This window comes from Arachis hypogaea, chromosome 15, assembly GCF_003086295.3.
Source record: "Arachis hypogaea cultivar Tifrunner chromosome 15, arahy.Tifrunner.gnm2.J5K5, whole genome shotgun sequence".
NCBI classification, from domain to species: domain Eukaryota; kingdom Viridiplantae; phylum Streptophyta; class Magnoliopsida; order Fabales; family Fabaceae; genus Arachis; species Arachis hypogaea.
In genome coordinates this window covers 9,328,173-9,351,463 of record NC_092050.1, presented here as the reverse complement: position 1 = coordinate 9,351,463, position 23,291 = coordinate 9,328,173, and the positions used below count along the sequence as shown (strand labels likewise).

Below are 23,291 nucleotides of genomic sequence, written 5' to 3'. Positions count from 1 at the left end.
AAATTAATTGTTAAGTACCGAAAGTTGAGTAAAAATTATTATCGGATCAAATCTAATAATTTAATAGAGACAAATAAATATTAATATCATGTACTACTCAAAAAAATTCTAAATTATAGTAGGGGCATTTGCCCCCACAACATTATACTTGGAACTGTCCCTGCTCCTGCGTCCTCTCTCTCCACTGCGTGTCTTGGGCAGCGCTGTTCCATCTTCGTCCAACACTATCGCATGCGACAATCCTTACAACAGGACTTGCAGTGCCGCCGACCATCACCGTAGTGCCCTCCCCCTCACGAATATATCCCCACCGACCACCGACGTTCCCTACCCCTCGCGAATGCAGCACCGTCAAGCACCGCCACTGTCTTCCCCTCACGAACGCCCCGCTGTTGTCCTCTCCTCGTGAACGCAGCTTCGTCGATCACCGCTACAGTCCTACCTTCCCAAACACAGCAATTCTCATGGATTATTCTTTTTACTAGTTTTGGATGTTTCTTTCTCTTAAGTTTCGATAGATATTTCATTTTCTTATGTTTTTTATGTTTTTTCTTTTTGGATTTTGGACTTTTTAAATAGTTTTAGATTTTTTTACTTAGTTTTTGCTTGTTGTTTTTTCAATATTTTTTGAATGTTTCGTTTTGTTAGGTTTTAAAATTTTTAAAATAAGAGTAAAGTATCGTTTTTATCCCAACATTTTGGGTAAATCCTATTTGTGTTCCTAACGTTTAAATCGTCTTATTTGTATCCCTAACGTTTGTAAAAGTGATTCAATGTTATCCTGCCGTCAATTACACATCATGAACGCTTTAGTTTGAGTTTTAAAAATCTCTTCTTGAAATTAGAATACAAATGTCTAGGTTAGAATCGATGATTTACTCCGAAAATAGCTCATCAAATGTTGAAACTAATTCCTACAACATTTACATAATTCACTTTTCTAGGGACATAATTGAATCTAAAAACAAATAGTGGATATAATATTAAAATCGAACACATCCAAGTGAGACCTAATTGAAAATGAATACATCCAAGTGAGAATAATTGAAAAATATAATCTGATTTGTTAGTATAATTGACAGTAGGATAACATTGAATCACTTTATAAACGTTAAGGATACAAATAGGACGATTTAAACGTTAGGGACATAAATAGGACTTACCCCAAACGTTGGGGACAAAAACAATACTTTACTCTTAAAATAATTTTAGTTATTTTTTTGTTAGGTTTTGGATTTTTTTTGGGTACAATTTAGATGTTTTTTTAATTAAGAATTTTTATAATAATTTTAAAATTTTTAAAATGATTTTGAATTTTAAAAATAAATTTAAATATTTTTTATTTTAGATATTTCTTTTTATTTAAATTTTGAATTCCTTTCATAATAATTTAAATTCATATTTTATTCAAAAATAAAAAATAAAAAAATGGCTAATTGACTACACCTTAATAGAGAAATTCGAGAATAGATTGGATAGCTCTTAACTTTAGCTATTAACATCACAACACTCACACATCCAACATTAAAATTTTTCATCCACTCCTAATTTTAGAGGAGTCTCAAATCCAAATGCACATATTGCAAAACAAAGATCATTAATACTATTTAAAAATGTTCATAGCCATATGAAATCGAGTTTGTTCTGGTCCAGACTCGATTCTAAATATACACTAGATCTATTTTTTAGACTCTAACTGAGTCATAAACCCAATAAAATCTAAATATTTTTGAGCCACAACTATATGGGTCTAAATTGGGTGAAAATCAAGTCTTTAAAACTTTAACAATAATTTATAAAAATATTTATTTATAAAGAAACTTATTTATGATACACTTATTTATAAAGAAGAAACTTGTTACCAAAAAGTTGATATTCGTATTTGAACTTGAATTTGTCCATAAATTCTAATTTGATGCTTCTTTGAATTATTTTCTAATTCAATAAGTATGATTAAAAATAAAACAAGAAACTTATGATAAATATAACATAATATTGAAATTCATTTAAAACATATATATCTTTTTCAGTTCCCTTATGATGCACATGGGTCGAGTGAAGTTGGGTTAGTCTTGATCCAGATCCGACCTAAGATAATGGTCGAATTTATTTTTAAAACCCTTATCCGACCCTATATCCAGTAAATTATACCAAATTAGCCGGCTAAAATGTTTAGGGCCGAGCTGCGCCATGAACACCCCTACTACTACTACATGTCAAGGCCTTGTGTGCGTTGAATATATTTTTTTTTTGTCTTGAATATCCTGTTTAGATAGTGTCCATAGAAACTGCCAATAAGTCTATTGACCCAATAAAAAATTTCAGGCCCAATTCCTCACAAGGGTAACAATGACGGAAAAATTAAAACATGCGGAACAAGCTTAAACCCTAGCTCTTGTTAATTCGATTCCACAGGAGAGAGAGAGAGAGAGAGAGAGAGAGAGAGAAGAGATTCAAACTCGAAATTGCATCAATATTCAATAATGTTTGACAGAGAAGATAGTGATTCCGACGCCCCTGAGGAATTCACAGCTCTGCAGGTCTTTCCTTATTTCACCCTGTTTTTCTCTCCGTTCAATTCATCAAAATTAAAATCCTTTTTTGTTATTGGATAAGTAGTTTGTGCTTAATCGAAGCTTGCGCTTCACAGGGTATACAACAAGACGAGGAGATTCGCAAAATTCAAAAAGAAAGTAAAGCTAGGTATGAAACGCTTTACTGCTTTGTTATTTTCTATGCTTACCTAAATTTCAGTTTCAGTTGTTTCCCTCCCAAGTGAAACTAGAAATTATTTATTTATTTATTTGGTTAAATCCACAAACTATGTTCGGTTGAAATATGCGAGGCTTCAGACGATTTTATTCAAAAATAAATCTCTTTGTAAATTCTACATATCTGGTATGTTAAGTGTATGCATAAAGTGATAAAACTATGAAGGCATTCGGACTAACATTATTTTTATGATGAGAACTTACAAATTCATGAGATATGATTGTGTGTTATTCAGCTTTGTTCAAGTTACTTTCCAGGATTTATTATTGGAGTCATAAAAAATTTGTCAACTTAAGCGGTTGTGAATGTTGTCTAACATGACTTTGCTCAATAGGGTTGCTCGCGAAGGGAAAGAACGTAGGAGGAAATGGGCTGAGAAATTAACACCTCGACAATCCAAAGAAAGTAAGGATGCTGCTCAAGGTGAAGAAGATGATGTATCAGGTTCTGAGCCTCAGCATAATTCAAATCCAGCTTCAGGGTTTCTTCCAGATGACATAGTGAAAATGCTGGCAGCTCGTGAGAAGTATGTGTCACCTCTCTTTCTCTCTTGTGCAATGTTAATGTGCATAATGGTTTAGATATGTATGTAAGAGTGCATAATTCATTTGCAGACAAGTTTTCTTGCCTGACTCTGATGAGGAGAAGGAGAAGGAGAAGGCTAAAACAAAGCTTGCCACTTCAAAGAAGAGGAAATCAAAGAACTCAGGGTGAGGGGGATTTCATCCTTTATTTATTTCTAAGAGCAATTAATGTATTAATCATGTTGCTTGTTAATTTCTAATATTATCTATTCTGATAATGGTTTGCAGTTTGGAACCTGTTATTTTGAGCGAACTAGGCCCTCCTCAATGTTTACAGGGTGCCTTAGAGTTCTTGAAAAAAAGAAAAATGTCAGTCCAGAGATCGTCCTCTTCATTGAACAATTCCAACAGAGCATTTCGGCTCCTTTCTAAGTCTGGTGTGATATTACAGAAGTGAGCATTTTTTTGCTTCTTTTCTATTGCCAATAGGTGCAAGCGTTTCATCTTTGATATTATTGATTTTTGTACTGGGAGAATTGTACTAAAATAGGATATCCAAGATATATTTATAGTTATTTATCCAGAGTGTTTTTTGCTCTAAGGAAAAGGCTTCCCAAACCTTGAGATACATTGAGATGAAGGAATAACTATGAAAGAATTTCCCGTTTAGAACACAGCCCAAAGACATTTGAATGCAAAATAACAAAATACAACTTCAGTTCTGCTAATGAAAATCTAGTGCTACAATTTTGGTACTCGACCGCAAATGCAACCTTAACGTTAGCAGCCCACAATTAATCAATAATTCACTAGTCTTATGTCTAATATCGGGATGTATAGTATACACTTGTTCGTTGGTAGCTTAAGGTCAAGGTGCAGAGAAAGAGTCTTCTTGCTGGAGCCACCTCTGCTCCGTGGCCGTATTGCCTTCGGAGCTGCTGGTAAAACCTTCAACAGTGCTTTTGATTTTGTTAAGCAGCTTTCGCTGACGGATGCGCTGAAGAACAGCTTGTTTGCTCAGGCTTTGAGATGAGGCCTTGGATGACAAAGATGACTTCAACTGGAGCTCGGATGAGATTTTGTCCACTATTGCAGAGTCCTTGCCCTCTAAGTGTTCTTCAAGACTTGATTTCTCAGTCTCTGAGAAAGTAGATTCACCTCTGGAAATAATGAAAGCCATTTTCTCTGTTTTCTGCTCAAGAAGAGTTGAAATGACAGAGCAAGCTCAAATATTTTATAGAAAGTAGTTCTATGCCATAGATATAAATGCATTTGAGCTCCGCTGTTTTAATTTTACTACTATAGGATAGCTAGTGGTTTTCGCTTAAGGGGATCGATTATTTATTTCTTCAAGGCCAAAGCCCGTTGTTTTTTCTCAAAAGGGGATGCAGTGCAAACGAAAGTGTGGTGGTAGGGACAAAAGAGTGCGTGGAAACTTGCGAATGCATCGTGATTCAATACATTATCATGAAACCACCAATGAATTCGGTTGGCTGTACAGTGTGATGTCAAACGATAGAAATTAGAGAGAAAGGAAGGAAACTTTAATTAACTTGAAGAATTTCAAATGTTTTTAGAATTTCGATTTTAAAATTAGTTGAATTTCGTTATTATAGGATATTTGAAAATTTTTCTAACAGTATACTAGTATACTGCAAACAAAAGAAGATTAGTAAACAGGAAATAAAAGGAGTCACTTAGATAAAGGTGTTAAAATTGTTTTTTTTTTTAAATTAGATCAAAAAAATTAGTTTAGTCAAAAAATCAATAAATTAAATTGAGTTGATATAAATTAATATTTTAACACTATGACAGTAGAAAAGAAAAGAGTTAGAATTTAAAATTTTCAAAATTAATATATATATTAAGAGTATTTTAGTAATTTTCTATAATAGGGGCGTACTGCACCTAAGAATCTCGACCACATCTAAGATATACCTCGACGCAACGGTCGCTTTTCAAAATCGTCCACATACTCGAATCGCGGAACCAATATGCATGCCAGCATATCCAGTTAATCCACTCACCAAAATCTCGGATCACACTGACCGATCAGACTACACGCTGAGCCTATAAATCCGAAGAAGAGAATTGAACAAGGCACGTCGAAGGAAATACCTCCACTCAATAAGGCTATTCAGTCCGCCCTAAGCTGCTTATTCCCAACCTCATATATTCGATCTCAGTTATATTTTATTCTGCTATTGACTTGAGCGTCGGAGTCCTTTTTGCAGGTACCACGCTCGGGTTCGAGTTCACAAGGATAACGTCGGCCCAGGCTAACGTCGGCTCAGGAGTACTCACTGGACACCCAGACCGACGTATAGATCAAGCGCAGTATCCTTGCCAGAACATTTGGCGCCCACCGTGGGGCCGGGCGTTAATTCCCCCCTGAGGATATATCTATTTTTAGCTTACCCATATCTGCTACACATTTCTCTTTCTTCGCAGGAAAAGGACGATGACGGATCATTCCGAAACTCATCATTCTCCCCGAGCTAACACCGTTCTCATTGCCGCGAATGCCGCGCTACTAGCAGAAAATCAACGGATGACCGAACTATTGGCGGCAATACAAAACAACGGAGATAAGAAGGAGCATAGTAAAAAGACAAATCCCGAGCAGAACGAAGAGCATCAGTCAGAATCCAATGCTAAAACAGCAGAAACTCCCCCCAAATATGGGAGGAGACGAGCTAATCCATTTTTCGAAGAGATAATGAGCTACAAAATGCCTCTGAATTTCACACTCTCGATAACCCTGGCACCGTACAAAGGCATCGGGGATCCAAAAGTTCACGTCACCAAGTTCGAATCCATGATGTTCCTCAACAGTGATTGCGACCCCATTCTGTGCCGCTCTTTTCCTACTTTCCTGGATGGAGCTGCTTTGCTATGGTTTTCTAACTTGCCCGCAGGATCCATAACTAGCTTTGACGAATTCGCCAAGATGTTCATCAATCATTTCGCAGCATAAAAAATATATGTCAGAGACTCGGACTATCTCAGCACAATCAAGCAAGGCCCGCATGAAAGTCTCAAGGAATACATGACGCGTTTCACCACGGCGGCCATGGAAATCCCCGACTTAAACCCAGAAGTGCAACTGCATGCCATCAAAAGTGGGCTCCGACCAGGGAAGTTCCAAGAAGCCATAATTGTGGCCAAACCAAAGACGCTAGAAGAATTCCGAGACAAAGCCACGGGACAAATTGAAATAGAAGAACTGCGTGAAACACGAAGGAACGAAAGGCCACCTTCGCGAAAAGACGAGGACAAGTCAAACAGGTCCAATGCCAAAGACCATAGAAAATCTTTTAAACTAACCCCAATATTTGATTCATATACTAGGTTTAACACAAGGAGGGAGGACATCATAAAGGACATACTGCACAACAGACTGACAAAACTGCCAGTCAAGGCCGGAACGTACCAGGATCAGAAGTATGTAGACAAAGGGAAGCATTGCGCCTTCCACCAGAAATTCGGTCACACCACCGACGAGTGTGTAGCTGCTAAGGATTTGCTGGAGAGACTGGCAAGACATGGGTTATTATCGGCTCCAGGAGTCAGAAGGACGCAGATACAAGTAACCGAAGTATAAGTCAGAACGCAGAGACAAAGGATCGTGGCGAGACCCAGTCGAAACCCCAACTACCAAAGGAATCATAAACTGCATCTCAGGGGATTTCGCAGGAGGAGGAATAACGAACACAGCAAGGAAGCAAAGTTACAGAGCCATGATGACGATGGAGGGAATTCAACAAGACTCCTCAGCACCAACCTCCTCGGCCGCCATCAACTTCGGTGCTTCTGATTTCAAATCAAGAACTCCAAACCTAGACGACCCAGTCGTGATTTCAGTGAGCATGAGACCATTGACCGTGAAAAAGGTGCTGCTCGACCCAGGAAGTAGCGCTGATGTCTTGTTCTACTCCACATTCAAAAAGATGCAATTGAGCGACAATTCATTACAACCATCAGGAGGAGAGCTGGCAAGTTTTTCGGGCGAAAGAGTCCCCATATCAGGTTACATCTAGTTGAGAACAACATTAGGAGAACCTCCAAACTCCAAGACCCTGGACATTCAATTTCTAGTGGTTGACTGCGCCAACCCTTACAACATCATCTTAGGTCGCCCATCCCTATATTCTTTCGGAGCCATCGTCTCCACCATCCACCTGTGCGTCAAATTTCCTTTGCAGGACAACACAATATCGATTGTTCACGCCGATCACAAAGAGGCCAGAAAATGTTACAATGCGAGTTTGCTGAAGACCGCAAAAGAACCCATCCCGGGAATTAACTCGGTGTATAACTCGGAACATATCCTGCGACTAACTGACATGGATCCAAGAGATGACCATGGCCGCCGTCTCCGACGGATGATCTGGAAAAGGTAGAATTACATACAGATAATTAATATACTAACATTGGATCAGCTTTTTCTGCAGGAAGAAAGCAACATTTGAAGAACATCTTGAAAGATAATGCTGACCTATTTGTTTGGACACCGGCCGACATGCCCACAAACTTTATCTGCCACAAGCTGGCAGTTAACCCGAATGCCCGATCTATACATAAAAAAAAAAACAAAATTTGGGAGCCGAAAGAAGAAGTGCAGCAGCAATAGAAACACAAAAACTTCTCGATGCATGTTTCATCAGAGAAGTCCGATTCTTCTCATGGTTGGCCAACGTGGTTATGGTCAGAAAGAGCACAGGAAGCTGGCGAATGTGTGAAGATTTCACATATCTGAATAAGGCCTGCCCAAAGGACTCATATCCACTGCCGAACATCGACAGACTTGTAGATGATACCTTAGGTTACAAAGTGCTAAGCTTTATGGATGGATATTCGGAATACAATCAGATCCAAGTGCACCCGAACGACGAGGATAAGACAACGTTCATAACCGATCAAGGTAACTTCTGTTATAAAGTAATGCCCTTCGGACTAAAAAATGAAGGTGCCACTTATCAGAGACTAATGGACAAAGTATTCAAATACCAAATCAAAAAAAGCATTGAGATATACGTCGATGACATGGTCGTCAAATCCAGCTCTGAAGAACAACACGAGGCTGATCTAAAAGAAGTTTTCCAACAGCTACGAACACATAACATGAGGCTGAATCCCGAAAATGCGCGTTTGGAGTAAAACAAGGAAAGTTCCTCGGTTTTCTGTTAACAAACCGAGGTATAAAAGCTAGTCCAGACAAGTGCCAAGCCATATTAAACATGCAATCGCCAACAACAATCAAAGAAGTGCAACGATTGACAGGGCGCCTAGCCGCCTTATCAAGATTCTTACCAGCTGCAGCAACAAGATCTTATCATTTCTTCAAAACCATAAAAAGATCAGAGAAGTTCACATGGACGACTGACTGCGAAAAAGCATTTTCCGAGTTCAAGCAAATACTAGCATCGCCGCCTATATTACAGAAACCAGAGCAAGGTAAACCACTACTACTGTTCCTCTCAATTTCAGCTAACACTATAAGTTCTGTGCTCGTAACAGAAACAGAGAACGAGCAACACCCAGTTTACTTCGTAAGCAGAGTCCTACAGGACGCCGAGCTAAGATATCCAACAATAAAGAAGCTAGCATTTGGTTTGGTGGTTACGGCTCGGCGCCTGAGACATTATTTCCAGACGCACCCGATCATAGTACGCACGGGACACCCCATGCGACAAATACTCTCAAAACCCGACTTAGCAGGATGAATGACAAAATGGGCGATTGAGCTCTCTGAATTCGACATATCATATCAGTCAAGAGGATCACCTAAAGCTCAGGCACTAGCCGACTTTGTGGCCTAATTCGCGTACAAAGACGAACAGAACAAAAAGGGGGAATTGTATGTAGATGGAGCGTCAAATGAAAACAGGTGCGGAGCAGGGATCCTCCTAAAGGATGATGAAGGGGTCCAGGCCGAGCGATCGATTAAATTCCTCTTCCAAGCAACAAACAATCAAGCTGAATATGAAGCTTTACTGGCAGGATTACGATTGGCTAAGGAAGTAGGAATCTCTTTTCTAACAGTACACTGTGACTCACTACTCGTGGTGCAACAGGTAAGTGGCCAATTTCAGGTACGAGATACACTCTTAGAAAGATATTTAAACTCGGTCAAAATCCTAATAAAGTCTTTTCAAAAATTTGAAATACTACACATACCTAGAGATCAAAATTATAGAGCCGATATTTTATCGAAACTAGCCACGCATAGATTGACCGAACAAACGGAAAATCTCCACCATATTACACTAACAGAGGCTAGTTTAGATACAAAATCTGTCCTTAGCATATCACAGGAGGAAGAAGACTGGAGAAATATATTTATCAACTACATGAGAAACGGAGAGATACCAGAAGGTGAGACACCGAGGTCGTTCAGATACAAAGCAGCTCAGTATACTCTACTGGAGGCCGAACTATATAAACGAGGGATTTCCATACCCCTTCTGAAGTGTCTCGGGCCAGCAGAAGCAGAAACTTCCTTGAACGAATTACACGGCGGAATCTGCGAAAATCATACTGGAAGTAGGAGCCTAGTCACAAGAACCCTACGAGCCGGCTATTACTGGCCAACAATGAAAAAAGATTGCAACAACAAGGTACAATGTTGTGATGCATGCCAAAGGTGCGCACCACTCATCCACAACCCAACCGAACTCCTGCATACATCAAACATCAGCTGGCCATTTCATAAGTGGGGGATGGATATACTCGGCCCATTCCCTATCTCGACGGGGCAGGTAAAATTTTTACTTGTAGCCATCGATTACTTCACAAAGTGGGTAGAGGCGCAGCCCTTCGCAAAAATCACAGCCGAAAAGGTACAGAATTTCATATGGAAGTCAATAATATGCAGATTTAGTTTACCTAGGGAAATCATGTCTGATAATGGCAGGCAGTTCACAAATAGGAAAATTGCATCATATCTTACAGATATACATATTAAACATCATTTTTCCTCTGTCGAGCACCCACAAACCAACGGGCTCGCAGAAGCTGCTAACAAAGTTATCTTGCAGGCATTAAAAAAGAAATTAACAGATGCTAAGGGCGATGAGCTGAGTTCATACCAGAAGTAGTACGGAGCTATAACACAACACCACACACAACAACGAATGTAAGCCCATTCCGACTAGTGTACGGCGCATAATGTATGATACCAGTCGAAATCAGCCAAGGATCCAGCAGAACCGAATACTTCAACGAACAAGACAACTCGACAGATAGAGCAACCGAGATCGACCTAATCGATGAAGAACGCAACTTAGCTAAACTATGGCAGCAAGCAATGCAAACGATGATAAGGAAACAATATAACAAAAGAGTAAGGCCGAGAACACTACAAGAAGGAGACCTAGTCATGCGACGAATGGAAGAGATACGAAACCACCAGGTAAGGGAAAGTTAGCCGCGAATTGGGAAGGCCCCTTTCGAATTTCTAAAGTTGTCAAAAGGGGGGCGTACTGCCTGGAAACGATAGAAGGAACACCCCTCCCCAACACTTGGAACATTTCGTCCCTGAAAGTGTATTACAGTTAAATCTTTTTCAATGTAATTGTGAGTTGGCCAGGTAGTCTTTTTCCTGATCACGAGGTTTTTCCCTAAGGAGGGTTTACTCGGACAGGTTTTAACGAGGCCGACCATCTCATACACTAAGCAGTTCAACAAAATTTTCCATCTTATACAAAGCTTCAAAGCATATCAACTTAACAAAACCGACCTCTTAAAGTCGGATATGTCGATGAAACTTGCGAAATATTCAATGTTCACAAAAACAGCAACATACAAGCTAAACAAGTATTCACAAAACATACAACCACCGACAAACAAAGTCGGAAACAAAGTTCAAAACATTCCAACATAAACAGAAAATACAATAGTACAACATAAAATTTCCATCAAGGAGGAGGAACACTCTCAACCTGGTCTTCGACACCTTCATCGTCAGCAAGCCGACCACTAACAATAATCTTTGCCACATTCAACTTCCCAATGTTAAAGTCAGGGGCGAACAATGAAACCTGGCTGACAGCGCGATCAAATCCGGCCACAAACATGTCCATCTTCTCCTCCTCAAGCTCGTTTAGACGAGCAGTCATTTCACCCTTAACTTTATCGTTCTCCTTAAAATCAGCCTGGAGTAGCCTGATTTGCTCCTGAAGACATCCCACTTCGTCTTCCTTCTCTTTCTTCAATAATTTGATCTGTTCCTTCAAGTCCTCTACTTCATCTTCTTTTTCTTTCACCTTAGCGGTGACATCACTTACAGCTTTCTCCTTTTCTTTTAACAAACGCTCTGAGGATGCAGCCCTTTCAATCAGGACCTGCTGCTCCGAACTTAACAGCTCGGTAGTACGGCCAACGCACAGCAGCCGAGAAGCAACAATCTACATAAAGCAAAATATCTTCAGCACACTTATAAATGAATAAAAATAAAAAGGCCATAAACAAAAAAATACACCTGGATAAACTTGCCCATTCCCTCAAGTCCTACACGACGAGTAAGTGCCATATCCCCGGGAAACTGGGAAACACGATCAGCAAGCTCGGCAAGGGAGAACTAATCACTCCAGATTGAGTGAGGGTTCGCACTAGGCAGGAAACCATGCAGCTGACACTGCCGATCAAAGACAGATTTCACAACAACATTCTGATCACCCTCGGAAATCACTTCTAGCGAATTCTCCAAAACAGTTTTCCTTTTCTTTGGAGATGGAGGAGCCTGAGCAGTAGAGAATGCAGCATCCTCAGCAGCCTCCTTCATAACCCCAGATACACTACCACCCCTCTCACCTTTCTTCTTCAGATAAGCCTGAAATTTGGCAGAATTCAGATTGGGCATCTTGCTACCTGTAAACAATAAGAAAGTCAGTAAAAATATAGCAGCACAACACAAAGACTTGCAAAAACAACAGTACCTATATACAATTTCTGCCCTTCAAAATCATTTTATGCATCATATTTCAATAAATCAGGGATAAGCAAACACTCTCCAGCGGCAAAATTTTCAATCAGAAATTCTAACAAACAGTCCTCTTCCTCGCTCATACCGTCAGTCTCAAGAATTTGTAACTGCTCCGAACACCAGTACAAAGGGAACTTCTCTATCATTTCTTCATCAAGGAAAAAGGGATACACGGCCTCCAAAGCACGAATTTTTACAAACATGGACTTGAAATTTTTAAAGGAAGACTTGTAAAGTAAAAATAGAGAGCGATCAGGAAAACTACTTAGAAAAACCCAAAGCCCTTTCCGAACCCCTTTAGACTGGAAGAGAGAAAAGAAAACATTCAGTGAAGGAGCAACATTTAAAAAATTCATCAGAACTTCAAATGCACGCAAAAATACCCATGAATTCGGGTGTAACTGCGAAGGGGCACAGTTAAGCTGAATCAAAATCTTGTACTCAAAATATGAAAACAGAAATTTTACATGCAACTCAGTTAAATAAGGGATATACATATAAAAGTAACCACAGTCTCCTCTCCTCTCACAAACCCTATCTTGACCGGAGCAAGGGAGGAACTCGAAACCGACATCAGAACTAGGTCTAACAAATCTTGCAAGCACCAAAACTTGAACCGACTCCTGATTACAATAGGAAGAAGCCCGAGTCTTTACGTCATCGTGAACCCAATGGTAAGGGTTCTCCTTGTCCTCCTCGACAACTTTCAACTTTTCTTTTTCTTTTTCTTTAACCATTTTTCCTAGAAAAAAACAACGAAAGATGGAGCCCGAAAGAAAATGCACAAGACAGAAAGAAGACAAGAAGACTAACCTCTGGAAGACATGGTCCCTAACTCACCAAAAACCTTTTTGCAAAAACTGAAGGCTCGTGTTGAAAAACATATACATTCAATTACAACCCACTACTTTAGTGGGAATTCGATAAACAATTAAAGTACGAGAGGAAACGGTTGGACTCCAATATCGCCGAACGTGCACATTAATTGCGGCCCAGTTAACAAAGCAACATAAATTACTTTTTCAAAACAAATTAATAATAAAGTGGGTATGTCAAAATTCATTCTTGGAAAACCCCATCTGAGTTTTCAGCCCAAGCTTGTACGCTCGTTGAGCTTGGGGGCTCAGCTATTCAACCTCTCTGCACCGAGGTATACTTTCAATAAAAAAGCTCAACTTGCTGCATACACCAAGTCAAGCTTGGAGACTCTGTACTGCACCCAAGAATCTCGGCCACATCCGAGATATACCTCGACGCAACGGCCGCTTTTCAAAACCGCCCATATACTCGAATCGCGGAACCAATATGCATGCCAGCATATCTGGTTAATCCACTCACTAAAATCTCGGATCACACTGACCGATCAGGCTACACGCTGAGCCTATAAATCCGAAGAAGAGAATTGAACAAGGCACGTCGAAGGAAATACCTTCACTCAATAAGGCTATTCAGTCCGCCCTAAGCTGCTTATTCCCAACCTCATATATTCGATCTCAGTTATATTTTATTCTGCTATTGACTTGAGCGTCGGAATCCTTTTTGCAGGTACCACGCTTGGGTTCGAGTTCACAAGGATAACGTCGGCCCAGGCTAACGTCGGCTCAGGAGTACTCACCGGACACCCAGACCGACGTATAGATCAAGCGCAGTGTCCTTGCCAGAACAAAGGGTATTGTAGTTATTTTTTATAAAAAATAATATTAATTTAAACTAATTCAAAATTTGATTCATCATTTTTTTATTAAATTAATTTATGTGGCCTAATTTTGACAAAAATAACAGAATTTAATCGATTATATATGTTAAATTTTAATTATTAAAAAATATTTTTAAAAAAAGATGTTTTAGACATCTTTGGGTTTGTTTGGACGCCACTTTCAAAAAAGATCTTTTACAAAAGTAAAAGTGATTTTATGTTTGAATATTTCATGTAAAAAGATCTTTTTATCTATCAATTATGTTTGAGTAAAATAAGATATAAAAATACTTTCTTATTCATTTATTATGTGAAAAATACCTTTCTTTGTTAATAAAAAATATCTTTTAAAAAAATATAAATTATAACTTTTCAAAAAAAATATTTTTTCAATTTCTTTGATGCTTTTACTTTCTATTTAAATTTTTTTTAAACATATTAAAAAATTAAAAAAAATTATCGATTTAATAGTACTCAAACAAACATTTTATCCGAGTGGTTTCAATAAAAAAATTTGTGCATTAAGTATAAATTACACTATTTTAAATGTTTAACAAACCGTCACCAAAAAAGTCACACAAAAAAAACCGTCACCAAAAAAAAAATGTTTAACAAACTACCGAACAGTTCGAAGCCGCACAAAGATTGAGTATGCTCTACGAACCTAATCGAAAGACTATGTACTAGAAAAGAAGTTGCACGTGTTATATATCTTTGGTAGGTTATTCAATTTTGCAGGGATAGTTTGATGGTGGATACTACAATGAAGATGGCATAATTGTCTTCATATGAGTATATTTCTTTTTGACCTTTGGATGATGGATTGTATGGTTAGATTTTGATATTTATAAAAGTGTTGTTTTTGTTTAAAGTGTGGCTAAATAAATAAACCACACTTTTAACCAAAGCATCTTCATGAGAAGATATTTTTGCCATCTTCATTGTAGTATCCACCTAGTTTGATTACTCTTTCTTTGCACGGAGATGATATAGCTAAACGGAAAAGAAAAAGGAAATAATGGGCTATAAAGAGTTGTTTCTATATTCCAAGTAAAACCACGAGACCCTCACATCTATAGCGTTTGTTTTGAGGTATTAAGACAGAAATTGAGAGATTGAGACTTAGTATCATATTTGTTGACTCAGAAACTGGTACTAAAATTTTTGTTTCTGTTCTTAAAATTTTAATATTTCAGTACTTCCAAAAAATATGACACAGGAGACTGAAATTTTTAGAAACAGAGACTGAAACTTTAATAATATTTTATACCTAAAATACCCTTATTTCAATTAATTAATTTTAATTTTACCTTTTATATAAATTAAATTAGAGTTTCATTTTTGTTTTAATTTCTATCTCTCACTTTACACCAAACAGAATACTGAAATTTATTTCTGTCTTTGTCTTTTAGTCTCTATCTTTCAGTCTCAATCTTTCAATCTCTGTCACTCTTTCAATCTCTATCTCTCCACCAAATACAGTATACTTCCTGATTTGAATGTTGCTATAAAGGGATTGATTATGATCTATATATTTTCGATGAGGTTTCCATCTATCAATTTCTCATCATGGCTAGTTCGTTAATATTTTTTTCCCTTAAATACCTCTCACCTTTTATTCTCTATTTTATTACCTGATTAAAAAGTTGTTACCCTTTTTCTAAATAAAAATATTTATTTTTATGTAAAGTTAAATAATTAAAAATAATTATAAAATAATTTAATTAAATATATTAAATTATCTAACCATGACCAATTATTAACTTTATTTGTAGATAATGGTATGAGTCTCGATCCTTTAAAAAAACTGAATTAAAAATGGTTATGACTTTTCAATGAATTTGGTATACACAATATTGTTGGATTTTTCCTTTTTTTTTTCCTTCCTTATTCTACGGTCACATGTATTTCTTGTTGCTAAAGTAGTAACCCTCAAACTCCTTCGTCACATTTCTAAATTTCTATACAGGCGTTGCCCGTCTTTAGGAAAAACATAGTATTAAAACGCTGCAACCTTTCTTGTTGTAGAAAAAAAAAAGCGGCCAAATTTAGTGAATTGACCAAATCAAAAATAACTTTTAGGGGGCGACAAGAAAAGTCAGACGTCCTTTTTACTGGTCTAGTCTTTTATCTAATTATGGGATTCCACTTATCCATCCACAGAACAATGATGACCCAATTAGTTATAGACTTATGGTTTACAGAAATGAGCTTAATTAAGGCAAAGAGAAAATGAAGATAGAAGCACTGTTTGGCGGATAGTTGGCATCATTTACAGAAAGAAGCATAGAATGAGATACAATGTTTACATGTTTGGAATAATAATACAAAGAAGACGAAGAGATGGACGGTTACAACTCCGACGGGAACACTAGGAAACCCCTTATCACCATTGACGCCCCACATTTATTAGAAACTGCTCAAATGGCCGTTGACAATGATTCCTTACTCTCTCCTCTTGCCAAGTCTCCATGGTCCTCTCACATGAACCACAACACCAACATTGGAGGAGATGGCTTCACCAACCCCAACGATGAAGCTCTCGTTGGCTCCCTCGTCCGCGAAGAAGGCCACATATACTCCCTCGCTGCCACCAGGGACCTTCTCTACACCGGCTCCGACAGCAAGAACATTAGGGTTTGGAAGAACCAGAAGGAGTTTGCAGGCTTCAAATCCAACAGCGGCTTGGTCAAATCCATCGTCATCGCCGGTGAAAAGATTATCACTGGCCACCAAGACGGCAGGATTAGGGTTTGGAAGGTGTCTTCGAGAAACGAACAAATACACAGACGCATTGCCACTCTTCCCACGCTCAGAAACTACATCAAGTGCTCCATGAGACCCAGCAACTACATCGAGGTTCGAAAGAACCGCAATGTGCTTTGGATCAAGCACTACGACGCCATCTCCTGCCTTAGTGTCACGGAGGACTATGCCTTCATATACTCAGCTTCTTGGGACAAGACCTTCAAGGTTTGGCGAGCCTCCAACTTCAAGTGCTTGGAGTCTGTGGTGGCGCATGACGACGCCGTTAACTCCTTGGTTGTGGCGCCGGAAGGCTTGGTGTTCTCGGGGTCCGCGGATGGCACTGTCAAAATCTGGCGGCGCGAGATGCAAGCGAAAGGAACGAAACACTTCTTCCAGCAGACATTGCTGAAGCAAGAGTGTGCGGTGACGGCACTGGTGATAAACGCGGACGGGAATGTTCTGTACGGCGGTTCGTCGGACGGGTTGGTGAACTTCTGGGTGAGGGGGACAAAGTACGAACACATGGGGATACTTCGGGGGCATAAACTGGCGGTGCTGTGTTTGGCGACGGCGGGGAACTTGATATTGAGTGGGTCGGCGGATATGGGGATCTGCGTGTGGAAGAGGACGGTTAGCAACGAGCATGTTTGCCTGACGACGTTGACCGGTCACACTGGACCGGTGAAGTGTCTGGCGGTGGAGAAGGACCCGGAGGCCATGTTGAATGACAAGAAGTGGATTGTGTATAGCGGCAGCTTGGACAAATCCGTCAAGGTTTGGAGAGTTTGCGAGAACGCGCCGCCCTCCCAACACGGCCACCAGCAATCTCGTACTAGTTCCGAGTTCCCCAGAGTCTCTTCTTTGAGGAAAATGGGTTCCAGAAGATACTAATAAATTAGTTAGTTACATTTATGGGAACATCATGCATGCATGATTTCTCAAGCTCTTGTTTGTAGGGGTATAGTATGTGAATTATTTATATGACTTTTATTTTCTCTAATTTCTCTTTTCCGCCATTTTTATTTGTCTGAACCCTTTTAATATGATAATGCTAGGTTGGAAGGTTGATGAATATGGATTATGCATGATGTGTCTGCTTTTAGGGTTTATTGGATTGGATTAGTTATGTACGTGTATGATGTGCTTGCATGAATTCTATCTCAATAAGTTATCTTTGTGGGCTTTTCATTTTATTTGATCAATCAATGAGTTTCCCTTGGGTTAAACTTCACATACGAAGTAGGGATGAAGAGGGCATTCTCTTGGGTTTAAGGACAATACAAGCCCATTTTTCGGTGACGTTAGTAAATTTTATTTTCGAACTCCTACCCAAAAAAAAAAACCTATATATATATATATGGTGATTTCTTCCAAACCCATGGCAATTTTGTGGATAAGTTACCCTTGCACATGTGTCATCATCTCAGTCATTGATCAAGAAAATTTTCAACCTTTCATTAATTGATTCATTGATAATAGCAAAAGCCTTTAATGAATATATATTATAACAAATACTACATTAATTATTGTATACATATATTATATAGTGTATTGGGGAACATTTATAATTATAATTTATAATCTCTAACTTGTTTTTCATTTTATAAAATACCCTCCATCACTTTCTGAAATTCAACATGCATGTCTCAGAAGCCTTTAATTCATGTTTCACTTCCTGGAAAACGCATAGAACCCACTGCCCACTGGTTTTTTCTCCTTCGTTCTATACCCACTACCCAACCCTGAAATTTGTTATCCTAGAACCCACTACCCAACCCTGTTTGATTTTTTTGCCTTCGTTCTATACCCAGCGTCCATTTAGCAAGAATGATCTCCTTCGAGTAACAGGTTCCGGAACTGGTACTCTGCTTTCGTCGGATTGGCGTTGACATCAACTGAGGAGAGGGCGAACGCTAAACTGATGTGGCTCCAGTAGAGAAATTTGTAGCAGAACTTCTGCTAGATCCGAAGCTGTGGCTGCTGGAAGCTGGTTTACCAACATTCATTTTTCGGCTGCCTTCGAATTAGGTGCGTCGGATTAGGTAAAGGTCACCTCCCTCCGACTCCGATAGTGCATTTTTTATCCGTTGAAGCTCAACCTCTGGTTGTCATCAAGGTATGTCCGATTAAGTTTTTCACTTAATCCAGATTAGTTTAATTTGGATGATAGTCTATGCCTTTTAAACGGTTCTCTGTTAGTTTAATTTAGATGATAGTCTATGCCTTTTAAACGGTTCTCTGTTTAGGGTGTTAGGTTGCTATCCTTGAATTTGAAAATTAAGTTACATTATCCAGTTCTATGCTGTGGCTAGCTTTGGGGAATTCAAATTAAAACCTAATACTGGGGTCAAAAATAATTGGGTTAGTTTAATTGGTTTTGGTTCATTTAATTTTACATGCAGCTTAGTTTAGCTTCCCGTAGTTGCTGCCATTGGCTCTGTTTATTGACATTTTTGGGTAAAATTATGGTAGGGGTTAAATTATGTCCATAAAGGAGGATGATGTAAAGAATGATTCTGATAATGATTTGGGTGATGATTTCGATTATCAACCGAATGCAGAAGATGATGCTGATGACGACGATGTGGATTCGCTGGATTCCACTAGCAAGAGTGAAGAAGTTTGTGGTGTAAAAAGAATAGCGGATTTAATGGTGGAGGATATTTGGAACCTGGAGTTTAGGACGGAGGATGAGGCTTGCCAATTTTATAACGCTTATTCTTGTTGGCATGGATTTGTAATGAGGAAGGACGACGTGGTTAAGGATAATCAAGGTAGAATCATTAGCAGGCAACTTGTTTGCAACAAAGAGGGCTGGAGAAATATGAGGTATCTTGATATGGATGATAGATCAAGGGAGTCAAGGTCACTAACGCGAACCAAGTGTCCAGCTCGGCTTAGGGTAAAGCTTGACTACAGCTGCGGTAGATGGAAGGTATCATGTTTTGTGGAATCTCACAACCACGATCTGACGCCACCCCAATTTGCGCATCTGGTACCGGCCAATCGTCGTCTAACTGTCACTGATAGAGTCCAAGTGGAAAATCTTCATAATTTTGGTGTCAAGAGCTGCCATATTATGGGGTATATTGCATTCCAGAAGGGTGGATATCGTCATGCTGGCTTCACACGGAAAGATTTGTACAACCACATCGATCGCTATCATCGGGCAAAAGTTAAAAACGGGGATGCCAATGCGGCAATAAACTATTTGATTGGCAAGTCAAACAACGATCCGATGTTCTTTGGAAAGTATACGTTCACTAGTGACGAAAGGCTGGAGCATATTTTTTTGGCAGATGGGCAGTCAATTATCAAATATCTTTGCTTTGGAGATATTGTTGCCTTTGATTCAACCTACAAGAAGAATAAATACAACAAGCCTTTGGTCATTTTCTCTGGATGCAATCATCACGGGCAGACTGTTATCTTCGGCCCCGGCCTACTATCCGACGAAACCACAGAGACGTATAAGTGGTTGTTGGAAACCTTTGTTGAAGCGATGGGTGGGAAAAGTCCAAAAGCAGTAATAACTGACGGAGACCTTGCCATGCGAGATGCAATCAAGAATGTTCTGCCTGATGCGACCCATCGGTTATGCGGATGACATCTGTAGAGAAATGCATGTGAAAATATAAAGAATCCTAATTTCCTGCGCGATTTTAAGGGTCTTATATACGACAACAACGACCAGAGAGACTTTGATCGGAGATGGGCGGCCATTTTGGATAAGCACAAGCTTGTTGGCAGTACCTGGATGGAAAAGACGTACGAAACTCGTGAGATGTGGTCCCATTGTTTCCTCCGAGATAAGTTTTTCGGTTACATAAGGACAACATCACAGTGTGAAGGTACAAATTCTCTCATCAGATTTTATGTTAATCGCAAGAACACCCTCATTGACTTCATGCATAACCTGGATAGGGCCTTAAAGGAGTATAAAAACAACGAATTAATAGCTGACTTTAAGTCTCAGTGCTCAGAGCCAGTGATGATTACCTCGTTGGAGGTATATGAAAGATATGCATCATGTTATTTCACGCAAAACATTTTCAAGAAAATTCGTAATGAGATTCAGAGGGCAGGGGCTTTGAATATAACGGTACTAAGCACAACCTTGGACAAGGTAGAGTTCAGTGTGACTGCTCTCGGAGACCCGGCCAAAGATCGACGGATGGAAGTTGATAGAGGTAAGAATCTGTTCTCGTGCTCGTGCAAGCTGTTTGAATCACGTGGTATTCTCTGTAGTCATATCTTCTGTGCCATGAAGTTCGAAAACATACTTGAGTTTCCAGATTCGTTGATATACAAAAGGTGGACAAAGAATGCAAAGAACGAATTTATTAGCACAGAAATGCCTGTGAATGATGACATCGAAAGGGTCTTAAAGTTTCGAGTTGGAGCATTGGCATCGAATTGCAACAAGCTGTGTGATATTGCTTGCAAGGATCTTGCAGACTTTGATGAAGTCCAGTCTGAACTTGTCAATTTAGTTATCCGCCTGCAGTCCCGCAAACAAGGCAAGTCAACTCCTAATGTTAACGTGGAAGGCATCAACGATCCCTTTGTTGTCAAAAGTAAAGGAGCCCCTTCCAAGAGGTCTTCTTGGAGGAAGAAGAGAGCATGCTCTAATTGCCACAAGTACGGTCATTACTACAAGCACTGTCCAGATCTGATGCAGCATAGTGTGGATGGTAACCCTCGCGATCAATCATATGGCAATGCATCGGCCAAGGACTCAGGTTTTAGTCCAGAAAGGTTTGCTAATTCTTCGAGGTCGTTCTCAATTAAGTCCGAACACCACTCAGGACCTAATACCAAGGTACGATTTGTTTATTCTAAATAGGCTCCTGCTGTGAAAATCTTGTTCGGTGTGTGTCCCTTTAAAAACCATTAAACTATGTGAATGCTCCTCTGTTTGCGCAACCTTTTAAAAAGGGTGGAACAAGGAAGTTTACGGCGACGGGTATGAGGAACCGGAAGGGTAAAGACAACACTTTTGTTGAGGTAATTTTTTTGAATATAAACATCTAATTTCCGTGTCATGAACTGGGTAAATTAATGAAGATCTCGTTCTTCTTGTCTAAAAAAAAATTTATAAAACAGCGGAGCCTCCATGAAAGCAGCGAATCCATTGACATCGCGTCCACGAATGGTATTTTCAATAAAAATCTCTACTCGTTAACACAGGTGTGATGCGTAAAACTCATCTTAACCACTTTGCGATGAATGACCATTATGATTTTATGCATGATTATAGTTTCTGATTGGGGATTATGATGTTATCAGCAGGTGAAGGAGTCACAGCAGGACAAGAGACATTCATTCACGAACTATGAATGCGTTAATGATGTCATTGATGATAAATGTGACACGCGACATGTGCAGATCGATGTCCGAGATCCGTTACCATCGTCACTGCCTTGTGGCAACAAACAAGGATCGTACATGGCATTGTTCGCGTCGATGCATAGGACACTTTGACCATTTGAAGGAATTAGTCTTCTGAATTTAGTGCAATGCAAGTATAATTGGTTCTAAAAGCATCATCTATCCTGATTTACTGACCGCAATGTATTTGTCACTGCTTGGTATTGAGGAGTTTTAAGTTGTAGTTATTTACGTTAACTATGAATATGTCCATTAGGGTGATAATTATGTTCAATAATATGTATGTGATTTGCTTACAGTGCTGTATTCTCGTTGGAGTAAATTGTGGTTGACTTTTGGGTAACGAGTTGCTACCATTGTGATTATGCAATTCAGTTGATCAATTAGAGTTGTGTAAATTAATTTTTTCCCCTACTTAGTCCATTATGATGACAATAATGTTGAATAATATGCATGTGTTTTGCTTACATTGCTGTATTTTAGTTGCAGTTTATTGTGGTTGCATTTGGGGTAAGGACTTCCTACCATTGTGGTTATGCAATACAGTTGAAAAAATAGAGCTGTGTTAATTGATTTTTTTCCTTTCTTAGTGCATTTGATTTATCAACCAAATTATTAGATTGAATGGGTTGTAGTCTCCAAGGTTGAATTGTTCATAGATGGTTTCAAATCTCTTTTGTAACGTTGAGGTTGTGAATCTACTTTGTTATTATGGATTTCCTATATTCATTGAAAATTTTATTTAAGGGGAAATGGCACACTGTGTATGAAAGCAGTTTGAAATATATATAGATATATGAAGCAGAAAATTCGTAAACACAAACACAATTTTTATTCGCTCATATCATAGTTTCGATTATTAGGTTCAATAACATTTTGAAGTTGTTAGAGTCTTACATACTGACAGAATTTAACACTAGGAACAATAAATGTTTGAAACACTGCGGACATTTCCTTTAAGTTGTACAATAGCGAATCTTTCTATGTTATCAGCTATTTGACTACAGCATGACTTTACTTTGATAGGCAGGGTTTTGCTTCCTGGGATTGAGAGCTTGGATATTTCCAAAATGTAGTCATCTAGCATCCGTAACATTGTTGACTATTATGACCTGATATTAAGAAAACTCAGCACGACAACTATACACAAAAGTTGTGAATCAAAAAAATCAAT

General features: G+C 38.9%; 5 protein-coding genes across 5 annotated transcripts; all 5 read left to right on the top strand.

Annotated features, from left to right (window-relative positions):
* The first annotated feature begins 2,247 nt into the window (after positions 1-2,247).
* On the top strand, positions 2,248-4,024 carry LOC112748821 (uncharacterized). The gene is made up of 5 exons (XM_025797062.2): positions 2,248-2,540; positions 2,651-2,703; positions 3,107-3,298; positions 3,387-3,482; positions 3,585-4,024. The coding sequence occupies exons 1-5, from the start codon at positions 2,484-2,486 to the stop codon at positions 3,751-3,753; spliced, it is 567 nt and encodes a 188-aa protein (XP_025652847.1). The 5' UTR covers positions 2,248-2,483; the 3' UTR covers positions 3,754-4,024.
* Positions 4,025-7,045: 3,021 nt separating this feature from the next.
* LOC140179093 (uncharacterized) lies at positions 7,046-8,456 on the top strand. The gene is made up of 3 exons (XM_072217704.1): positions 7,046-7,325; positions 7,431-7,695; positions 7,964-8,456. Exons 1-3 carry the CDS (start codon positions 7,046-7,048, stop codon positions 8,454-8,456), a joined length of 1,038 nt encoding a protein of 345 aa, XP_072073805.1.
* An 80-nt stretch (positions 8,457-8,536) lies between these two features.
* Positions 8,537-10,396, top strand: LOC140179092 (uncharacterized). Its single transcript, XM_072217703.1, has 4 exons — positions 8,537-8,753; positions 8,817-8,928; positions 9,187-9,373; positions 9,614-10,396. Exons 1-4 carry the CDS (start codon positions 8,537-8,539, stop codon positions 10,394-10,396), a joined length of 1,299 nt encoding a protein of 432 aa, XP_072073804.1.
* Positions 10,397-16,210: 5,814 nt separating this feature from the next.
* LOC112748815 (protein JINGUBANG-like) lies at positions 16,211-17,811 on the top strand. The gene has a single exon (XM_025797056.3). The coding sequence runs from the start codon at positions 16,322-16,324 to the stop codon at positions 17,615-17,617; it is 1,296 nt and encodes a 431-aa protein (XP_025652841.1). The 5' UTR covers positions 16,211-16,321; the 3' UTR covers positions 17,618-17,811.
* A 1,397-nt stretch (positions 17,812-19,208) lies between these two features.
* On the top strand, positions 19,209-22,210 carry LOC112747846 (protein FAR1-RELATED SEQUENCE 5-like). The gene is made up of 4 exons (XM_025796052.1): positions 19,209-20,297; positions 20,394-21,548; positions 21,665-21,733; positions 22,019-22,210. Exons 1-4 carry the CDS (start codon positions 19,209-19,211, stop codon positions 22,208-22,210), a joined length of 2,505 nt encoding a protein of 834 aa, XP_025651837.1.
* The last annotated feature ends 1,081 nt before the right edge of the window (positions 22,211-23,291 follow it).